Raw genomic sequence first — 19,319 nt, 5'->3', positions numbered from 1 at the left:
GGTTGTTCACTTGCCATCTTTCCATTCTTCTGAAGTGAGCATTTAATGCTATAAATATTCCCCTCAATACTGCTTTTGCAGTATCCCACAGGTTTTGGTATGATGTATCATTATTTTCATTAGTTTCAATAAATTTTTTGATTTCCTGCTTGATTTCTTCTTGGACCCATATGTCATTAAGTAGAATGCTGTTTAATTTCCATGTGTTTGTATCGTTTCCAGAGTTTCGTTTGTTATTAATTTCTAGTTTTAATCCATTGTGGTTTGAGAAGATACATGGGATAATTCCAATTTTTTTGAATTTATTGAGACTTGATTTGTGACCTAATATGTGATCTATCCTGGAGAATGATCCATGTGCTGCTGAGAAGAATGAATATTCTGAGGTTGCTGGGTGGAATGTTCTGTAGATATCTGCCAATTCCAATTGGTCTAGAGTCTTGTTTAGTTCTTGTGTTTCTCTACTGATTCTTTGCCTAGATGATCTGTCCAATATTGACAGTGGTATGTTCAGGTCCCCTGCTATTATGGTATTAGTGTCTATTTCCTTCCTTAGGTCTAATAGAGTTTGTTTTATAAATCTGGCTGCTCCAACATTGGGTCATACATATTTATGATTGTTATGTCTTCTTGTTGGGTCAGTCCTTTTATCATTAAGTAGTGTCCCTCATTGTCTCTTTTTATGGTTTTTAGTTTAAAGTCTATTTTGTCAGATATAAGAATAGCTACTCCAGCTCGTTTTTCTTTTCTGTATGCATGGAAAATATTTTTCCATCCTTTCACTCTTAGTCTGTGTGAATCTTTATGGGTGAGGTGGGTCTGTTGTAGGCAGCATATAGTTGCGTCCTCCTTTTTGATCCAGTCAGCCAGTCTGTGTCTTTTGATTGGGGATTTTAAGCCTTTTACATTAAGAGTTGTTATTGAAAGGTGTTGATTTATTCCTAGCATTTTATTGGTTGTTTGGTTGTCTTAGGTGTCTTTTGTTCCTTGCTTTCTGATTTACTGTTTGGTTTCTGTGTTTTTTGGTTCCTTAGGTTGTAGATAGCGTTTTTGTTTGCTTGTTTTCTCTTCATGGATGCCATTTTTATTATACTAGTGGGTATTGATTTTTCTTGGGTTTTTATGGCAGTGGTAGTTATTTTTCAGGAACCAAACCCAGTACTCCCTTGAGAGTTTTTTGTAAGGGTGTTCGTGTGGTAGTGAACTCCCGCAGTTTTTGTTTGTCTGAGAAATATACTATTTGCCCTTCATTTTGGAAGGATAGCCTTGCAGGGTAAAGTATTCTTGGCTGGCAATCTTTGTCTTTTAGTATTTTGAATATATCATCCAATTCCTTTCTAGCTTTTAGGGTTTGTGTTGAGAAGTCTGATTTTAGCCTGATTGGGGCTCCCTTATAGGTGATTTGACGCTTCTCTCTTGCAGCTTTTAAGATTCTCACTTTGTCTCTGAGTTTTGCCAATTTGACTATAACATGTCTTGGAGAAGGCCTTTTTGGGCTGAATACGTTTGGAGATCGTTGAGCTTCCTGGATCTGAAGATCTGTGATTTTTCCTATACCTGGGAAGTTTTCTGCCACTATTTTGTTGAATATGTTTTCAATGGAATCTCCATTTTCCTCCCCTTCTGGAATACCCATGACTCGGATATTTGAGCGCTTGAGGTTGTCTGATATCTCTCTCAGATTTTCTTCAATGTCTTTGATTCTTTTTTCTTTCTTTTTGTTTGCTTGTGTTATTTCAAACAGCCCATCTTCAAGTTCAGAGGTTCTCTCTTCAACTTCGACAAGCCTGCTGGTTAAACTCTCCGCTGTGTTTTGTATTTCGCTGAATAACTTCTTCAGTTTAGCAAGTTCTGCTACATTTTTTTTCAGGACATCGATTTCCTTGTACATTTTCTCTTTCAGGTCCTGTATACTTTTCCTCATTTCTTCATGATGTCTAGCCGAGTTTTCTTGTATCTCATTCAGTTTCCTTAGAATTATCACTCGAAATTCCTTGTCAGTCATTTCAAGGTCTTCTTGTTCTATAGGATCTAGAGTTTGAGATTTATTAACTTTTGGTGGTGTACTTTCTTGATTTTTTGTATCTCTGGTATCTTTTTCTTGATGTTTATTCATTGTGGCAGGGTGTTTCACAGTCCACCAGTTTGAGACTATTGACTAACTAAGATGTTGCTGTGGTTGCCAATTTGGTATGGCTACCTCCGTGACTGCTCAGCTGGCATTTAGTGCCTTGTGTGTATGGTTGTCTCAGGTCTTGGGCTTCTCCGGGGAGCCACCTTTCTGGTCAGCTTGGACTCTGCTGGGCTGGTGGATCACGTACCACAGGGTGTGTGATCTCTGTTGAGCTTTCACTTCCTGTGCAGGGCTTCTCCCTGTTCCGTGTGCTCTGGCCCGGGCTGTTGGATCATGCAGTGGTGACCCCACAGCGTGTGTGGTTTCTGTTGAGTCTCTGCCTCCCTGGCCGCATGTCTTCCCACTCTGTGCGCACTGGGCTGGGCTGGGCTGGGGCATGTCTTCTGCAACCCTCGTCTATCAGCTGGGCCTTCAAGACCCTGCTTGGCACCGCCTCGCCCAGGAAGTCTACCAGGTTTCTGCTAGGCATAGACAACCAGTCGCTCTGGGTGCCTTTGTAGCACTGTGTAGATCTTTCTCGGGACTTATCACCTTCCTCCTGGTATCGTGGTTATTTGTGTACTTGTCTTATCTCCCACAGCAGAGCGTGAGCTCCTCGGGGGTGGAGCCCGCAGCACACGGTTCACCTTTGTATCCCCCCGGCCCGGACGAATCCAGTGCCTGCCTGCAGACAGCTCTCCGGCAGGTTTAAGTGGACTTGGGAACTCTCGTACCATACTATTCCCAACCAGATATTGGTTAGGCGTTTTTCCGTACTGGTGGCCGCAGAGATGGTATCTGCCTCCCAGTAACAGGAAGTTTACCGGGGGCCGGAGTCCAGGGTGTGGTGGAGTGACAGTCGGCCCTGCCCATACTTCCTTGCCCTCCCAACACTGGCCGGGGATGCCCCACGCCACTAGCCCCGCCAGAGACCCACGGAGGGAGTGGGAGGGGAGGCCAGTCCGCAGGCCCCGGGAAGCCCCGCGCTGGGGCAAGCAAGTGGGAAGGCTCAGTGAGGAGCCGAGCTGGGCCAGAGCTGCCACCACCTGAGAAATTGTAGGCAGCCCCGGGGCAGTGAGTGGCCCGGTGTTGCAGGTGGAAGCTGGGTGAGCGTCAGCCCCCCCGCACAGGGCCGGGCCAGGGGTCACTCACAGAGCTGTGCCAGGTCAGGCGCTCACTCTCTGCCTCTGGTTTGTCGCCTTCCCCGTTCTCGGTTCCCGCCGCCTCGGGCTGCTTGCTCGGTCCCGCGGCGCGGCTTGGGCACTCCCAGGAATCTTCTTTTATGCTGGCCTGAAACCTCGAATCATGAATAGGTCAACTGGCCTCCTTCAGCCTGGCCCCGGCCTCCGGGATCCTGTCTGCATCCACAGCAGCCCTGGCGCCGTGTTCCCTGTTTAGAGACTCACTTTTGCAGCTACGAAACAGTTCTTTTCCTGTTCCATACTTCAAAGCTGTTGCCTGTAAATGAGGCAGCCTCTCCTGCCGAGGGCAAAGTGGCGGTCAGCCCCCACGACCGGCCAGCAGCAGCGGTCCTCCCTTATGAGATGGCGAGAGGAAGGTCCACAAGGTTCCCGGCTGCCTGAGGCCCAGTGGCTGCCTTTTCCACCTCAGCTACTCTGCGCCAACCGCCGCAGTCACCAACATCTTATAAAATGGACTTTCTAATAATTCATTAATTTCCATTCTGAAGGATTTATGCCCTATAGCTTGTCAAATCCAGAGCATATTACTCTTATCCCATATACAGTAGTCTTTACAGAATTATGAATTGATATTACATCCTTGGCAATAAAGGTTGGTAAAAGTAATGGCCAAATTGACCATTGCTGCTTGATTTTTCAAACTAATAATAGAGTTACTCGTATTGTCAATGTGGTCAAAAAACCTCTGCTGAGTCATTTATGCTCTACGTTTCTAGCATAATCATTCTTTATCTCTGTCTATGTTCCATATTTACAATTTTGATCTTGTATTCTTTTGTTTTTGTTACATTGGATTTTCATTTACTAATATTCTTCTCTATTTTATTGAGGCAGAATACTTTACCAAAACTGAGTGAAAAGGAAGCCATTTACTGTAATATTGGGAACATCTGTCTACATCGGTGGGAAATGGTTGTTGGGGAATTTGTACGGTACAAGTAAAACAGAAATAGTGAGAAAGTACAGTAGGATTTAAGTCCTTCAGATGGCTGCTGGGTACCTTCTTAGTCAAGCGTCAGAAAAGTTCTTTTTCCTGACACATATTTGAGGGAGTAAATAAACCCCCAAATATGATAGAAATAAAGCATTGGACATTCATGGATCTAGATAGTGCAAAACATGTGAGAACATAATAAAACTTTATTTAACTTGCTGTAAATACCATATGAGAACATAATTTTCTTGTCCATTCTGCTGGGTCAGAGCTTTGCTTGCCAGAAAACAGGTGGTAATTTGACCTCTTTACCTATGTTTAGTATTTCCATCTAACTCTCTGAACTTTGTTTCTTTCTATATTTCTCTTACTTTTTCTGAGAAAAATGTAGTTCAGTTGAAGGAACATGGACTTTAGAGTCAAATGTTTCTCAATTTGAATCCTGGTTCTGCTAATTATTTGTTCTGAGAATATTGAGAATACACTTAACTTTTATTAGTCAAGATTTCTTATGTCTTAAATGAATATAACAATACCTATATGGTACTTCTGTGTGATAAGTAATATTGCTTATAAAACATTTAACTTGGAGCCTGACAGATAACGTATTCTCCAAAGTATCAGGGATTAACAATTAGGAATACTCCATATGGGTCTACTTTTGCTGTTCAGGATAAAAAACAGTCTGTAACAACTGACTTACTCATTTTACTCTTGTCCATTTCCTGATAAATGTGATAAATGTGTGGATTCTAAACAACACATTGAAAGTAATGTAGTTATTTGATGAGCTCTTAATATGAGTGATGTCTTGGGTAAATTACTTTATATGCATTATCTTCTTTTACCTTCTACAATAACTTTTTAGAAAAGAATGTGTTGTTATCCCAATTTTACCTATGTGTAAACTAAGATCGAAGATATAGTTGCTATATCAATATATCATTACCAGGTATAGTTGCTAATGATATAGCAACTCATATGTGCTGAAGTATTCAACTCAGTGAAAATTAGAATTTTTCTGGAAAGTGATTCATCAATATATATAAAGAACTTTAAGTACATTCATAATCTATAACTCACTAACACATTATTTCTAAAAATATGATTTTAAGAAAATAAACATAACAAAGGTGAGCAAAGCCAAAAAACATGCATGTTTAAGGATGTTTCTAATCAGTTACATAACAACCACCAGAAAATACACTCCATAAGGGAAATAGTGATTGTCTATTTTGTATACACTGCTGCACCCAGTGCTTAAGCAGTGCTTAGAACAAAGTAAGCACTCAATAGATTTGTATGTAAACTATGACTATGTACTTATAACACAGTAGGAAAATTTAAATATACAAATTTCTCAGTAATAGAAAAGTGGTTAAATATATGAGTGAACAGATAAATTGTAAATTTATTCAATATAGAATTTTAAAAATTAATGAGACTTCTTTTTCTTTAGTGGTTGAGGAAGACCTTATTATCGTGACTCTACCAAAAGTAACTTTAAACTCATGACAAAAACCAAAAAAAAATTACATCAAAAAGTCACAATCCATATCTGTGGATCTGGGGATTCAGATTATTTTAATTTAGTTCAATTTTTTAATTTTTAAATTGCTTCTACAAAACAACCTCACGAATACCTTCATAAAAAAGAAAGATAAAATAGTGTCATGTATAATTTTTAGGTAGAACCAGATTGGGCTGCCGCCTGGACTTTCTGTTAGGGTCTTTGCCACCAAAAAGTGTCCTAACAATGCACGGCCAATGCCAGATCTACCCTGTACCACTAATTTGGTCTGCCCACAGTTATTTGCACAAATCTCAAATTTTGCTTTAAGATTTTAATTGCTTATTTTAAAGTCTTCTTCCTTTCCTGATCTCAAACCTTATATGACATGAGTTCTCCAACTTTTTTCTTGGTGCCCTTCTGTCATTGGAAAATAAAATGATGCTATTTCCTTGATTCTGACCTTATATCTGTCTATATTTAGTGTTTACATATCCCTTTCTTGTTGAATGAGGGTTTCCAGACACATAGCATTGACTGTTTTCATCCTCGACTCCAGCAGTCTTTCGGCCTTACTTTTCAGAAGAATAGCTCTCTGCTGCCACCTTCTGGGTTGTGGTTGCTAGAACCAGGCTGCGTGTCAAAGGTGACTGCTTTAGTGTGGGTTCTTTCTGGCATCTCAGGCGCTGTCACTCTCTTTGCCCCAGGCTTCTTTCAAGCTCTTTAAAGTGATCTTTTGATCTTTTTTATTCGTTTTCTTCAAAACCAAAATTCAGTAGCATGACAGAGATTTTATGGCCTGCAGTGCTTAAAATATTTACTATCTGGCCCTTTACAGAAAAAGTTTGCAAACCCCTGCTCTAAAGAATACAGGGATAGCAAATGTGGGCAGCAGCCACCGCCTCCAGGGCTGAGAGAAAGTCCCCAAAGAAGGAACAAGCATGGAGGAGGCAGCCCTCCCCCAAAGCAGAGTGGACCTAACTGGAAAGGGGATGGCTGTGCCTCAGTGGATGGGCCATGAGGAACTTGATGCAGGCAGCATGGAGTTTCTGGGCAGAGAACCTCACTGGAAGGCAAGCACCACTGGTTACCCACACTCCAGCTGGCAGTAGTAAAAAAAGCTACAATAGTCCGCTGGAACAAGGCTGTGGAGCCCCTTCTGTGGCCTGTAGGCCTTTCCTCTGCCCCCTATTAATAAAGTCTAACTTCACTCCTGCTGGCAAAAGAAAATTGGTCACAGGATCCAGCCCCAGTATCACAAATCAGAGTTAAAAGTGGATTTGGAGCTAAGGGGCACTAATTAGATAACAGGCACAAATATATAGTCCACATGCAAATTTCGCTAATTCAATTTTCTGGTACAAGCGTGTGGAATTGAGCACCGTTCATTGCATTTCTCTAGGATAACTTTTGAGTACCCTTTAATCTTAAGGAGTCTCTTACATTTAAAAAATTTGCCTTTTATGATATTGACATTTTTGAGTCTCAACCAGTTACATTGCAGAATTTCTCTCGATGTAGATTTATCTTTCTGTTTGTTCATGATTCTATTCAGGTTAAGCACTTTGGGAAGGAGTATTACATAGTTATAATATTATGTTAATGAAATATATCAGAAAGCACATGGTATACGTTTGTCTCATCTCTAGTGATGTTAAGTTGATCAATTGGTTACAGTTATGGCCAACAGATTTATCCATTTCCCCACTGTAAACAATAAGTTATCAACTAAGTGATATTTTATAAATATGCAACTATCTTTTTTTCCCAACAAATGTTTACCCAGTGGACTTAGTGATCCTTATTTGAGTCCATTATTGGAACAGTTGTGAAATGGTAATTTTCTAGGCTTTCATTCCCTTTACAATGAGTTAGCAATTGGAAGAACTAAAAAGTCTGGCACAAGTGGGGCGACAGACCACATCACTGGAGAAGGTAGTCTTCGGTTCTTATTCAGGAAATACATCTCATAGGCCTTGTTTACCATCCATCCTCAAGATGCTATTTATGGATGAATATCTGTGTGATTGTGACATTTTAATGGACACGTCTGAATTTTTCATTATTCAGAGATTAAAAGAAAAAACACATTTTTGAGTTTCAAAGAACCTGAAACACCAGTTGTTTAATTCCCCAACTTAGAACCCCAGAGCAGCTTGTTTGTTAATCATAAATCCATTTTTTCAATAAATTAGTCCTTCAGCAACTATTATGTAAGACATAGTACTGGAGCCGTGAAATAGAGGAGGGAGCTCATTCTGTAGTGCTGTAGAGTGTGTCCAAGATATAGTACCTGGCAGTCCTGGATGCTAATACTTGTTTAAAGACTAGTCATGTGACAAATTCCATGATCTCAGTGATCTCAGTTTTCTCATCTTTGAAAGTGAATGAGTAACTATTCCACTAAATGGATGTGATTAACTCACACATACACACACACACACACACACACACACACGCACACACGCATGCACACACACACACACACACACAGAGGCATCTCTCTTTTTGCACAGCCCCGTTAACCGAAATGTGTGCTTATCTAAGCCTGTCTTCATTTTGTAGTCTCCATATGCACAAGTTTCAGTTAGTTAACATGGAGTTCTACAAAGGAGAGAGCTGCCTACATGTATAAAACATTCGGTAAAGTGCATGGGATATAGCAAATTCTCAAGACTGGTACCTGTATTATCAAATCAGGAAATATTTTTACAACTATTGTAGCTCTTTGTCATTCTCCATCTTCTCTTCTTGAGTATTTTAAATGTACTGTTATATAGTGCAGTGGGTATTTTACCAAGAAGACCACACTCTAGTTCTGTGTTAATTCTACCTCCTGGTAGTTTGTACACATTTAATCCTGGTTCTCTTCTCAGCAGCTACATAATTCCTATTGCATAATTAAAAAGCAGCATCTCCCCAGAGCTCATAACTCTTCCAGCAGAGTCTGTTTCAGAGCCAACTATGGCATCACTAGCAGATTGGCACCTCTTTCACACAAAGTCTTGGTTCCAGTCCTCAGTCTCTAGTACAGGCGGCTGAGTGGCAGAATTCAAAGAGGTATCCTAGTTGCCTAAAAAGCCTCATAGTAAGGAATGCCCTGTAAGGGGAGGGGCATGAAAGAGTCAGAGGGCTCTACACTAAATATTCCTATCACTTTGAAGGATCCAAAGTGCTAGGTGTCACTGAGCTACTAAATCAATGAGATAAAGTTCCTGAACTCTCAAACATTATGAGAATTAGCTTTGTGGTTCCATCAAGTGCCAGCTTTGTCTGTGTGGGGTGGGGGTGCGGGGAATTTACATAATCTGTCTGTCTCAGTTTTCCCATACGCAAAAGGGGACAGTCATAGCTATTTCGTAGATTTCATTGTGAAGTTAAAACAAGATAATTCTGCATAGTAGGCATGTAATATATTTTAGTCATCATTAGTAGTAGTATAAATGGTAGTTTTATCACTGAGGAGAACCATGGCATTATATTGTTTGGTGGATGTAACTGCCCAGATTCCCCTTCAGTTGTCACTTTGCTTAAGGTCATTGCCTTTCCCCAGTGTATTAGTCTGTTTATGTTGCTTATAACAAAATACCTGAAACTGGGTGACTTATAAAGAAAAGCGACATTTATTGCTTATAATTTCTGAGGCTGAGAAGTATCTGGTGGTGGCGACAGTGACCCAGGGGTCTCATATTGCAAGATGGTGGAAGCAGAGAGAGAGAGCAAGACAGACTCTCCTCTTCTCTTAAAGCCCTCAGAACCACGCCCATGACCACCATTTTTAATCCATTCACTACTGCGTGCTCCTACAATCCAATCACCTCTTTAAAGCCCCGCCTTTCAGTTACCATAATAGGATTTCCCCCCCTCTTAACAGTCACAGCGGGGGCTAAGATTCTAATACATAAACTTGGGGGACACAATTCAAGCTCCAGTGAGGTTTGGGGGGGGACATAATTCAGTTCTATACCTGGGCAGCTCACATCCAATGACTAATAAATACAGGAGAACAGCTTTGCTGCCTTAGTTCAACTCAGGACAAATCTGAAGGTTCATTCTTACTCTATTGCTCCCCATACAGTTGACTGAGGTTGTCACTGGGACTGTATTGCAGCTTTGCCTATTACTCTGCCTGATCCTGCTTCATTTCTCTCCCATGCACAGGAGCTGATTCCAAGTATACTCCTTGCTTAGCATCCTGCACACTAAACTCCACTCCAGAGTCAGCTTTAGAGGGAACAGTGCCCATGACAAAAGGATGGGGAGATAAATAGGTCCCCTCACTCAGATGTTGCATCCTGTGGCCTAAGACCTTTAACCATCAGAGCTCACCTTCTAGGAGTCTTTGGTGCATTCTAGAGTGTTTTGAAGGTCTTAGTAACTCAGTAGTCCTCCTAGGAACTGTCCAGCTTCTGGGCATTTTGCCAGTGCATTGGCGGACCAATCCTCTCTCAGTAAAGAGGATAGTATCACAGGAAGGCCTTGAGCATATGTCTGGAAACACTCCCTGAGGCCTGGTGTCTGGTGTAAGTGTAAAATTGGCAGCTAGCCAGTGATAAGTACCTTCTCTCCTGGTGACTGATCATTTGACCTTGCTGTTTGGCTCACAAAGGTTTCAGGGCTGTGGCAGAAAACAGCTTGGCAAAGTTCTCTGAGGTGCTAGACAGAAGCTCCAGATGTTTTTCCTATGGACAATGCAGATTTGCCCATTGGTAGCAGGTTGAGTTGGTTTTGTATAGATACACAGATTTCAACATGTACTCTTTTCCTTCTCTTCAAAGAAATGCAGCTGTTTAACTCTTGCAGCTTTAGAATCCTTCTCTATTTTATTAGAATTTCTCATATACTGCCTATGATTTAGCCTTACATTCACAAGTTCTTTTTGTACAGTATTAATTAAATGATTGAATTCATTTAAACAATGGTTGCTCTCACTAGTTTACAATTTTAAAAAATTGAAGAATGAATGAATAAATGAATTTTAAGAAAACACAGACTAATCATCCACACTGCAGCCAGAGTGATCTTTCTAAAACATACTCTTTGTTTAACATCCTTCACTAATTTTCTTAATGTGTCTTAAAGGTCCTGCATAATCTGATAGTTGTTTACCTCTTCGGCTTCATGCCTTTCCATATAGGGTAGAGAAGAATTCTTGAAAAGACTTATTCGAGATGAAGTGGCTACTGGAATGATGATTCAGGTAATACTAATTTAGTTTCAATATTTTATCCTCCTTTAATTTGCATTTTACTTAGCATTTTAAATTTGCCTGTAATGAGGCATCTTGTCACTACTCGGTTTGCAAGCCAGCAGTTTTCTCTCCTTAGCTGATGACAGTTGCCCTCTGCGTACAACTGGCAGTGTCTGATCATGCATAAAGAAACTGACCTCCCATACACATATCTCATTTTGTGGCTTAATGGGAATTTCTGCCAGTCTAGTAAGAGGGCAGTGGGATCGTATTCCTAAGTGTCTAACTCTTTAGTTTGCTTTGTGATGATGTTATGTTTTCTTTACTTTTAGTGCCTTTCAGTTGAATTTCTTTATTTAACCCTGAAAGAAGCATATGCTATGATATTTCTATATAAAGATTTTGAAACTAAAGCATGATAACTAGCAAATGATCTTTAATTTTTATATCTTTGTCTACCACCTACATATCCTTTGGATCCCACGTTAGGTTTTTTGAACCATGGCATATTTCTAGAATGCCTTCCCTTCAGAGTACATACATATTTGAAATTATTATTGTAATTATAAAAAAAATAAAATCAAGAGGCTAACAGTCCAAAATAGTGTTATTTAAGATTATCTGCACCTCTGGTCCTCTTCGAAGCAAGGAAATTTGGCATTTTCAAACAGAGAAGCCATGTTCTCTGCTTCTATATGTTTAAAAATGCCAAGTTTCCTAATTTGTTTTTTTAAATGTAAGCTCAATAATCCCATAGTCTTCCCAGCCTCTTTTGCTTAATATTTTTTTATTAAATTCCTGTTCATTTATTTGGTCTCAGATTACAGGAACTGCATATTGTATATTCCAATATATGTTATTAATGTCTTCTCTAACTTATAGTCCTCCAATACTTAACAATGTTTGATTTTTATTATCTACTAATTTTTTTCTCTCATTTATGCTAATTATAACTGTGTACTCTTTACATATACTATACTTATACCCATTGCTTTTTATGGTGGCATGTATTATTTGGTTTTCAAATAACAACAAAGGTTTTTACCTGGCATTGGATAGGGGCTTGATAAATGCTTAACTAAGTAATAACTGAGTGAATTATTTAAAATCTTTGCTGCAGAAAAGACGGTATTCCATTCAAGAAGCCCAGATAATTGAGAGGCAGGAACTTGTGAAAAAGAAAGCAATATATGCCCTAGCTCTGGCAGAAATAGAGGAACCTCTGCTTCAACTAGAAGGAGATGCTGTGAGAATCAGAACCATCTACAAAGAACATTCTGACGTAAGCATTTATAATTCATCCAGACACTAATCTGCAGGGATATTTAGGTTGGTAAATTATGTACGTGATTTTATACTGTTGTTTGGAAAATTATGATTTCACATAGGAAAAGCATGGACAAACTAAGTAACAGTTTCAGGACTACACAACTGATCTACAGGGGAACTATATAGAAAGACCGTTAATGCTATTACTTAAAATATGTACTCTGTCTTAGAGTGTACTTAGGAAAAGCAGTTTTCAAATGGGTGAGTAGTGACTTTTCTGGTGTAATTGCCCACTATGGTAAAATTAATTCAAAGTCTTCACTGCTTCTTAATGAAATGAGAAAGTTATGTGTACCAGAATATAAAATATAAGGCGTCTTGACATATTCACAGTAAATTTTTGATGCATGTAGGAGTTAAGACAGCTAGGGTGAAAAATAAAGCAAACATCGATGAAATATTTTTAAAACTACAAGTTTATGGCAGTAACTGATACTACTAGCCCTTCCCAAAGAAAAATTTAGTAGAAAAATATGTACCCATCCTGTCATTAGTCTTTTGGAGAACTAGAGGGTGTGGTGAGAATTATACATTCTTGCCCTTCCCTGCAGGGAGAACATACATATATTCATTTGGGTCGTTTTGGGAATTATAATGTCACTCTGTATTCTTAGCCTTTAATAATTTTCAAAATGCCTTTATTTTAAGAAATTATGATTTCAAGGTGTTCCTATTATAAAGGCTTATGCTAATCTTCAAAGCCTCCCTGTGAAATAGGCAAGAAGGAGTTTATTTGTATCATAGACTTGAAAAAACTTGGGCCTAAACAGGTTGAGCAACTTGTACAAGGTTATAAAACATGGAAATAACAAATTCTGAGCACTAGTCTATTTATGGCTTCCAAATTCTGTCCTAATATTCTTGTAACAAATATGAAATCGGTACTAACACCTAGTGAGATAAATGATATTAATAATGACTCCCCCTTGCATTAATGATGAAATTTATTAATTGCATCAAAAGCCTTAGTGTAATTGTCTGAATATGATAATGAATTCCAGAAAAGATTAATGACTTTTGTTCTCCCTTATTTTATAACAGCCATGGTTTTATATCTTCTTGAACTTTAACAATCATTTTTTATTTTATTATATTTTAACAATTTATAAATTATAAGAACTATCAATATAGTACAAACTTTAGGAAAAAATAAGTTTATCCACACTTTTTCGTAATTGTTACCGATAATTTGTATTTGGAGTTTTAATTTTGGTTGAATATTTTAAATATTGTACTGAAAATTTATAATTTCTACGTAAGATTACTAGTTTTTGTTACTTAACTAAAATTAATTAGATTTTAGTTTTCTCAGGTGACACAAACAGGATATTGGGGTTTGGGATATCATAGTATGTTTATGTAATTCACGTATGGTGATTCTTTCCCTTTATTTACCAAAATACATATTGTTATTATTAAAATAGTCACAAAGGTACTATTTGGTCTAAACCAAGATAATTGGGTGGTAAATGCTGCATATCTTAATATCTGAATGCCTTCTAGACCCTTCATGATATACTGGAGAGGCAAAAACATGTTAGAAAAGAGGTGGACAAAACAAAGAAAAACTTGCGAAGAAAGGGGAAGAAAACCCGTGAAGCACTAACAGAAACTGAGGTGAGAAATTAACTTCAAACAATAAGTTTGAATTTATAATTTCTTGATGTCAATGAAAACTATTCAAGAAAGTTTAATTTGGGGTGGATGCCTCTCATTTCTAATTGGTGGTGCTAAATTGACTTTGCGTGCCCCTGAACACACATACATAGGTACACAGATTCTGCGTGCTTGTGTGCTTTCTCTCACAGTGTCTTTCCCACTGGTCTAGTCTATCAAGGCCACAGCCCTAATCAGGATATAATGCAAAGCAAAATTGTTATTGGATTCATGCAGAAGTTTACTGCTTTCAGTAATTGCCATGCTGGCTCCTATTGCTTGGAGTTTTAAGAAGGAAATGAAGATGAAGAAAAGAAAAAGGAAATGAAAAGGGGAAGAAAAGAAGGAAGAATGGATGAAGGCAAGAAAGGAAGCAGGGAATTGCTATAATCTTGATGTTTGCATCTCTCCAGAATTCACATGTTAAAACATAATCCCCAATGCAATAGTATTAAGAGGTGGAGGCTTTAGGAGGTAATTAGGTCATAAGGCCTCCACCTTCACAGATGGGATTAGTCCCCTTATAAAAGAGACCCAAGGAAGCTTTCTCACCTCTTCTGCCATAAGAGGATGGAGAAAGAAGGCACCACTTTGAAGTAGAGAACGAGCCCTCACCAGGTATCAAATCTGTTGGTACCTTGTTCTTGGACTTCCTACCCTCTAGAATGGTAAAAATAAATTCCTGTTGTTTATAAATTACCCACCATAAGGAATTTTGTTATAGTAGCCTGAACAAACTAACACGGGAAGAAAGGAATAAGGAAGTAAGAAGGAAAGGAAGAAGGAAAGAAAGAAATTGAAATCGAACTTAATAAAAACTAGTATGATTGCACTTTTGTTTAATGGATTCATCTTCTATTGATATAAGTCTTCCATTTTAACTTCAAATCATCAATCTGACATTTTGAAACTACAAAATGTCATATTTAACACAAATGTGCTTCTGAACTAGCCAGCATTTTCTTTTCAGATACAGTATTTTGAGTCATTAATGTAACATAATTATTTTACTATTAATATTATATAATTTGACTATAGAGGTTAATATTCAAAAAAGAAAAATTTAATCAAAAAGTTATGTAATTATTTAAATTTTAAACCAGCTACTAGTATGACATTGTTCTCAGAAAGCATCTTTACTTACCCAAAGTCAATTTTTTCTATTTATTTTACTACTGGTCTTGTATGCAAAGCCTTTATTTAGTTTGTCAGTTAAAATAAAGAATTTCCTCTATGTGGTAAAAAGATACTTTACTTTGCTAGGAAAAACAGCTCCACCATCTTTCATTTTGATGAAGATTGTATAGAGCATAAGATTTGTAAATTATATGAGGCTCTATTGAAGCCACAGCTCACATAAGAGATATCTCAATAAGAAGTACAGTTTAAGGGCTAAAAAAATTTTTTTAAATGTCCTTTTATTTCTGTTTCATAAAAACATTGTAACCTAAACTATAATGGTATCCCCATCACCCCCAAGAAGCACTTCTCATACATACCTCTTTTCCTTTCCCTTCAATGTTCTCACACTCTGTAGGCACAAAATGCTTCTCATCAATTCCCTGAAAAGTCATCCTTCCTGTTTAGTTCATGTCCATCTATCTCTTTCCCTTTTTCCCAGCTGTGTAGCAAGAATGCCTTAAAATACCAGTCAAATAAAGGCAAAACTCACTTTTTCCAGTGGACATAGAGATAGAACCCAAGCTTAACTATATTACTATATTCACTATATTTCCAGGTAAAGAAAAGAGTAGCTTCTCTGAGGAAGGGGACTCAGAGTTTATGGGACTGAAAATAGTGAGTAGACTTCACCCCTTTTGAAAAAAATAAAGTGGCTGAATTTCAGTGTCACAATGGCCTGTATTTGATGCAGAATTCATGATGAGAAACAGGTCTGTCTCTGTCTGGTACCCAAGGCTTGGTGAGTTTCTCTGAAAAGTAAGCCAAGGCTCAAATTGATTCAAGTATACTTATGAGAAGTCCCTTGGTAATAGCACTTCAAAGAAGGAACACACATTAGAATTTGGAAATTATGAGACATAAGTGGAAGATGTGATTATTCCAGCAGTGAAAAATGGCTGGATTAATTCAGGGCAGAAAAGAAAATCATTTTACCAGCATGGATGTTGTCTTTAACTAATGCAATCAGTAGAAGTCTGGTAGGTTGGCCACCACTTATCATCTGCATTATTATCAACATCATTAATTAATATTGATTTGGATGTTCTGACACATGCCAAACACATGGCTGAGATTATTTCATTGAATTCTCACAGCAACCCTGTGAAATATTTACTATCCCATTATACAAATTAAAAGCTGAGGTTTAGAGAGGTTAATTAATTTTCTGAGTAGCAAGAATCCTCTTCAATCTCAATACTCACATATGTCTTTACCTACTGTGTATACTGAAATCTGATATTAATTGTCTCAGCAACAGTGACCAAAGGTCATGAGTCAGTTGTGGTATAAAGAAAACAGCAAAGGCTTTGGAGTCAGGAAAATCTAGTGTCTCATCTGTCTTCAACACTTACTAGCTGTGTCATCTTGGGTTAGTTATTTAACCTCTCTGGATGTCAGATTTTCTATTGTAAAATGGATACAACATCAATTACAGTTATTATGAGTCATAAAAAGCATAATTCAAGTAAAATGCTTAGTACAGTAACTGGTGCATTGTAACACTCAATGATCACTATCTACCCCTGTTACCAGGGCTCCATTACCTTTTCTACAAAGTAGAGTTTGGGGTTTGTAGTGTGCTAGAAAGTACTGTGTTTCTACAGATGGAACTAATCTATAGACTGAAACATTTGTGCATATCTGACATCTGAAGTTAATCTTCAAATTGGTATGTAGGCAGCATAAACAAATGGCTATGTATCAATGGGCTTCAAGGCTTTTTCTAAATCAAAAATATTTCCCCCATGAAAATCCTCACATCTAATGTTGTTATCTTTAGAGAATTATTGGATATGGGGAAGTGGGAAGCTCACATTGCCTTTAACTTGCTATCCTCTAGATATATCTTAAAGGTAGTTCCAGTAGGGTTTGTTGGTGGATAGAAGGTAAGCCATGAGAGAGAGGTGTCATCATATCAATTAAAAAAAGTTTTTTATGTACTTGGTCACAAAATAAATATTTTAAAAATTACAGGGAAAAATAATAATATTAATAGTAATAATAGTAATAGGTATTTGTTGCATGTTTTATATGTGCCAGGCATTGTTATAAGTGTGCAGACACAATAACACATTTCACCTTCATGATAACCCTTTGGAAATCAGATGCCTTGTTTTTTAATTAACTTGTACAGGTCCACACAGCTCATTAGTGGTGGAGTTGAAATTCTGATCAAGACACCTGCCACTGGAATCTATGCTCTTAACCATTACATTGCACTGGTCAAATCATCCAGGTTACTTTTACTGACCACAAGAAGTAAAATCAGAAATGAATAACAAAAAATTTAGCAAAAAGAATAAAATATATGTACAATACTAGAAATATTTTTTAAATCACATTTTCCTTATCAATTTGATTCTTTGTTAAGGAGTAATTAAAATACAAATTACCATTTATTTATAAATGGCTAATAGTCATAAACTGCATAGCAACAATTTATGAAAGAAATACTTTGACAAGTCTAGGACTTTGACATTACCAATAAAGGATTTTGATAAGAAAAACTAAAAATATTTGACATATCTACTAAGTGCAAAAGGGAAATTAAAATTAACAGTCATGGAAACGATAAAAGAGACATATTATATATAGTAGTGAATTTAAGAATGGTATTTTGCATAGCAATTTGTTTTAAAATCTAAATGAAGTGTTTGATTTACTTATAAAACATAAATGATGAACACTGGGTAAAGAGAAAAAAACATAATAAAAATAGATCAATGATTATAGAAGAAATTTTATTTGTCCAAGCTTTACCATCAAAAACAAGAATGAGCCCAAATCAGGCCTCTTCAGAACTGCTGCACCCACAACCACAACAACCCTCCCCACAGACACCCACACCGAAAAGAAACTGTTGAGGGCCCCACAGCCTAGGCCACAAAGGCACCCACAAACAACTCCAAGATTGAATACAGTTGAAGAAGTAGCATGAAGACTGCACTACCACACTTAACCAGATCCAAATTTAAAATGAACAACCTGACTGTCAATATAGAACACGTCTACAGGAAAAAGACTCTCCCTTCAAAAACCACTTCTAAAATTAAGATAGGTGACTACACCACCAAATGCTCAGACATAAGCACAGAGATATGAGAAGCATGAACAAACAGAGAAACATGACTCCCCCAAAGGAAGACTACAATTCTCCAGTACCACACTCCAAATAACAGGAAGCTGGCTAATCACCTGAAGGATAATCTCAAGTGGCAATAGTAAGGAAACTGAACATGATGGATAAGAAAAAGGTAGATATCACAGTGAAATAAAAAAAAAAAATCTAAGACATGTATGAGAAATTCAACAAAGACATTGAAACAGTAAAAAATAATCAAGCAGAAATCCTGTAACTGAAGAATTTTAAATAAAAAATACAATAAAGAGTATAAGCAGCAGACTGGAATAAGTGGAAGAAAGAATTTCTGAACTAGAAGAAAGGCTTTTTGAATTAACATAGTTGAAATTAAAAAAAAAAAAAGAATTTCCAAAAATGAAGAAAGACCACAAGATCTTTCTGATGACCTTAAGTGTATAAATATCCATATTATGGGTCTGCTAGAGGGGGAGAGAAAGAAAAAGGCATTAAAAACCTATTTAATGAAATGATAACCAAAAACTTCCCAAGTATTGGGAGAGATACAGTATGACAGATCCAAGAAGCTTGAAGATCCCCAAACAGATGCAACCCAAAAAGGACCTCCCCAAGACGCACAGTAGTCAGATTGTCAAAAGTCAAAGACAAAGAAAGGATTCTAAAAACAGCAAGAGAAAAGTGTCAAATCACCTATAAGGAAATCCCAAGAGACTAACAGCAGACTTCTCAACAGAAACAATACAAGCCAGGAGAAAGTGGGATAGCATATTCACAGTACTAAAAGAAAAAGGCTCCCAATCAGAAATACTATATCCAGCAAAACTTTCATTCATTCATTCATTCATTCATTCATTCATTATTATTTATTTATATTTTATTTATTTATTTATTTATATTTTATTTATTTGTTTATTTATTTATTTATATAATTTTTTAAAGATGACTGGCAAGGGGATCTTAACCCTTGACTTGGTGTGGTCAGCACCACGCTCTCCCAAGTGAGCTAACTGGCCATCCCTATATAGGGATCTGAACCCATGGCCTTGGTGTTATCAGCACCACACTCTCCCACGTCAGGCACAGGCCGGCCCTAGCAAAGCTT

The 19,319-nt window shown here is 37.6% G+C and overlaps 1 protein-coding gene across 1 annotated transcript in view; it reads left to right on the top strand.

Annotated features, from left to right (window-relative positions):
* CCDC178 (coiled-coil domain containing 178) overlaps positions 1-19,319 on the top strand; it is a 452,087-nt gene that overhangs the window by 143,393 nt on the left and 289,375 nt on the right. Inside the window, exons 13-15 of the mRNA XM_063077500.1 lie at positions 10,897-10,959; positions 12,071-12,232; positions 13,783-13,896. Coding sequence (XP_062933570.1) covers positions 10,897-10,959; positions 12,071-12,232; positions 13,783-13,896 — 339 coding nt within the window. The remainder of the gene's footprint in view (positions 1-10,896; positions 10,960-12,070; positions 12,233-13,782; positions 13,897-19,319) is intronic.

The sequence above is a fragment of the Cynocephalus volans genome, chromosome 13 (assembly GCF_027409185.1).
Source record: "Cynocephalus volans isolate mCynVol1 chromosome 13, mCynVol1.pri, whole genome shotgun sequence".
NCBI lineage: Eukaryota > Metazoa > Chordata > Mammalia > Dermoptera > Cynocephalidae > Cynocephalus > Cynocephalus volans.
The sequence above is the reverse complement of the archived record's forward strand: the minus strand, read 5'-3'. Positions and strand labels throughout refer to the sequence as shown.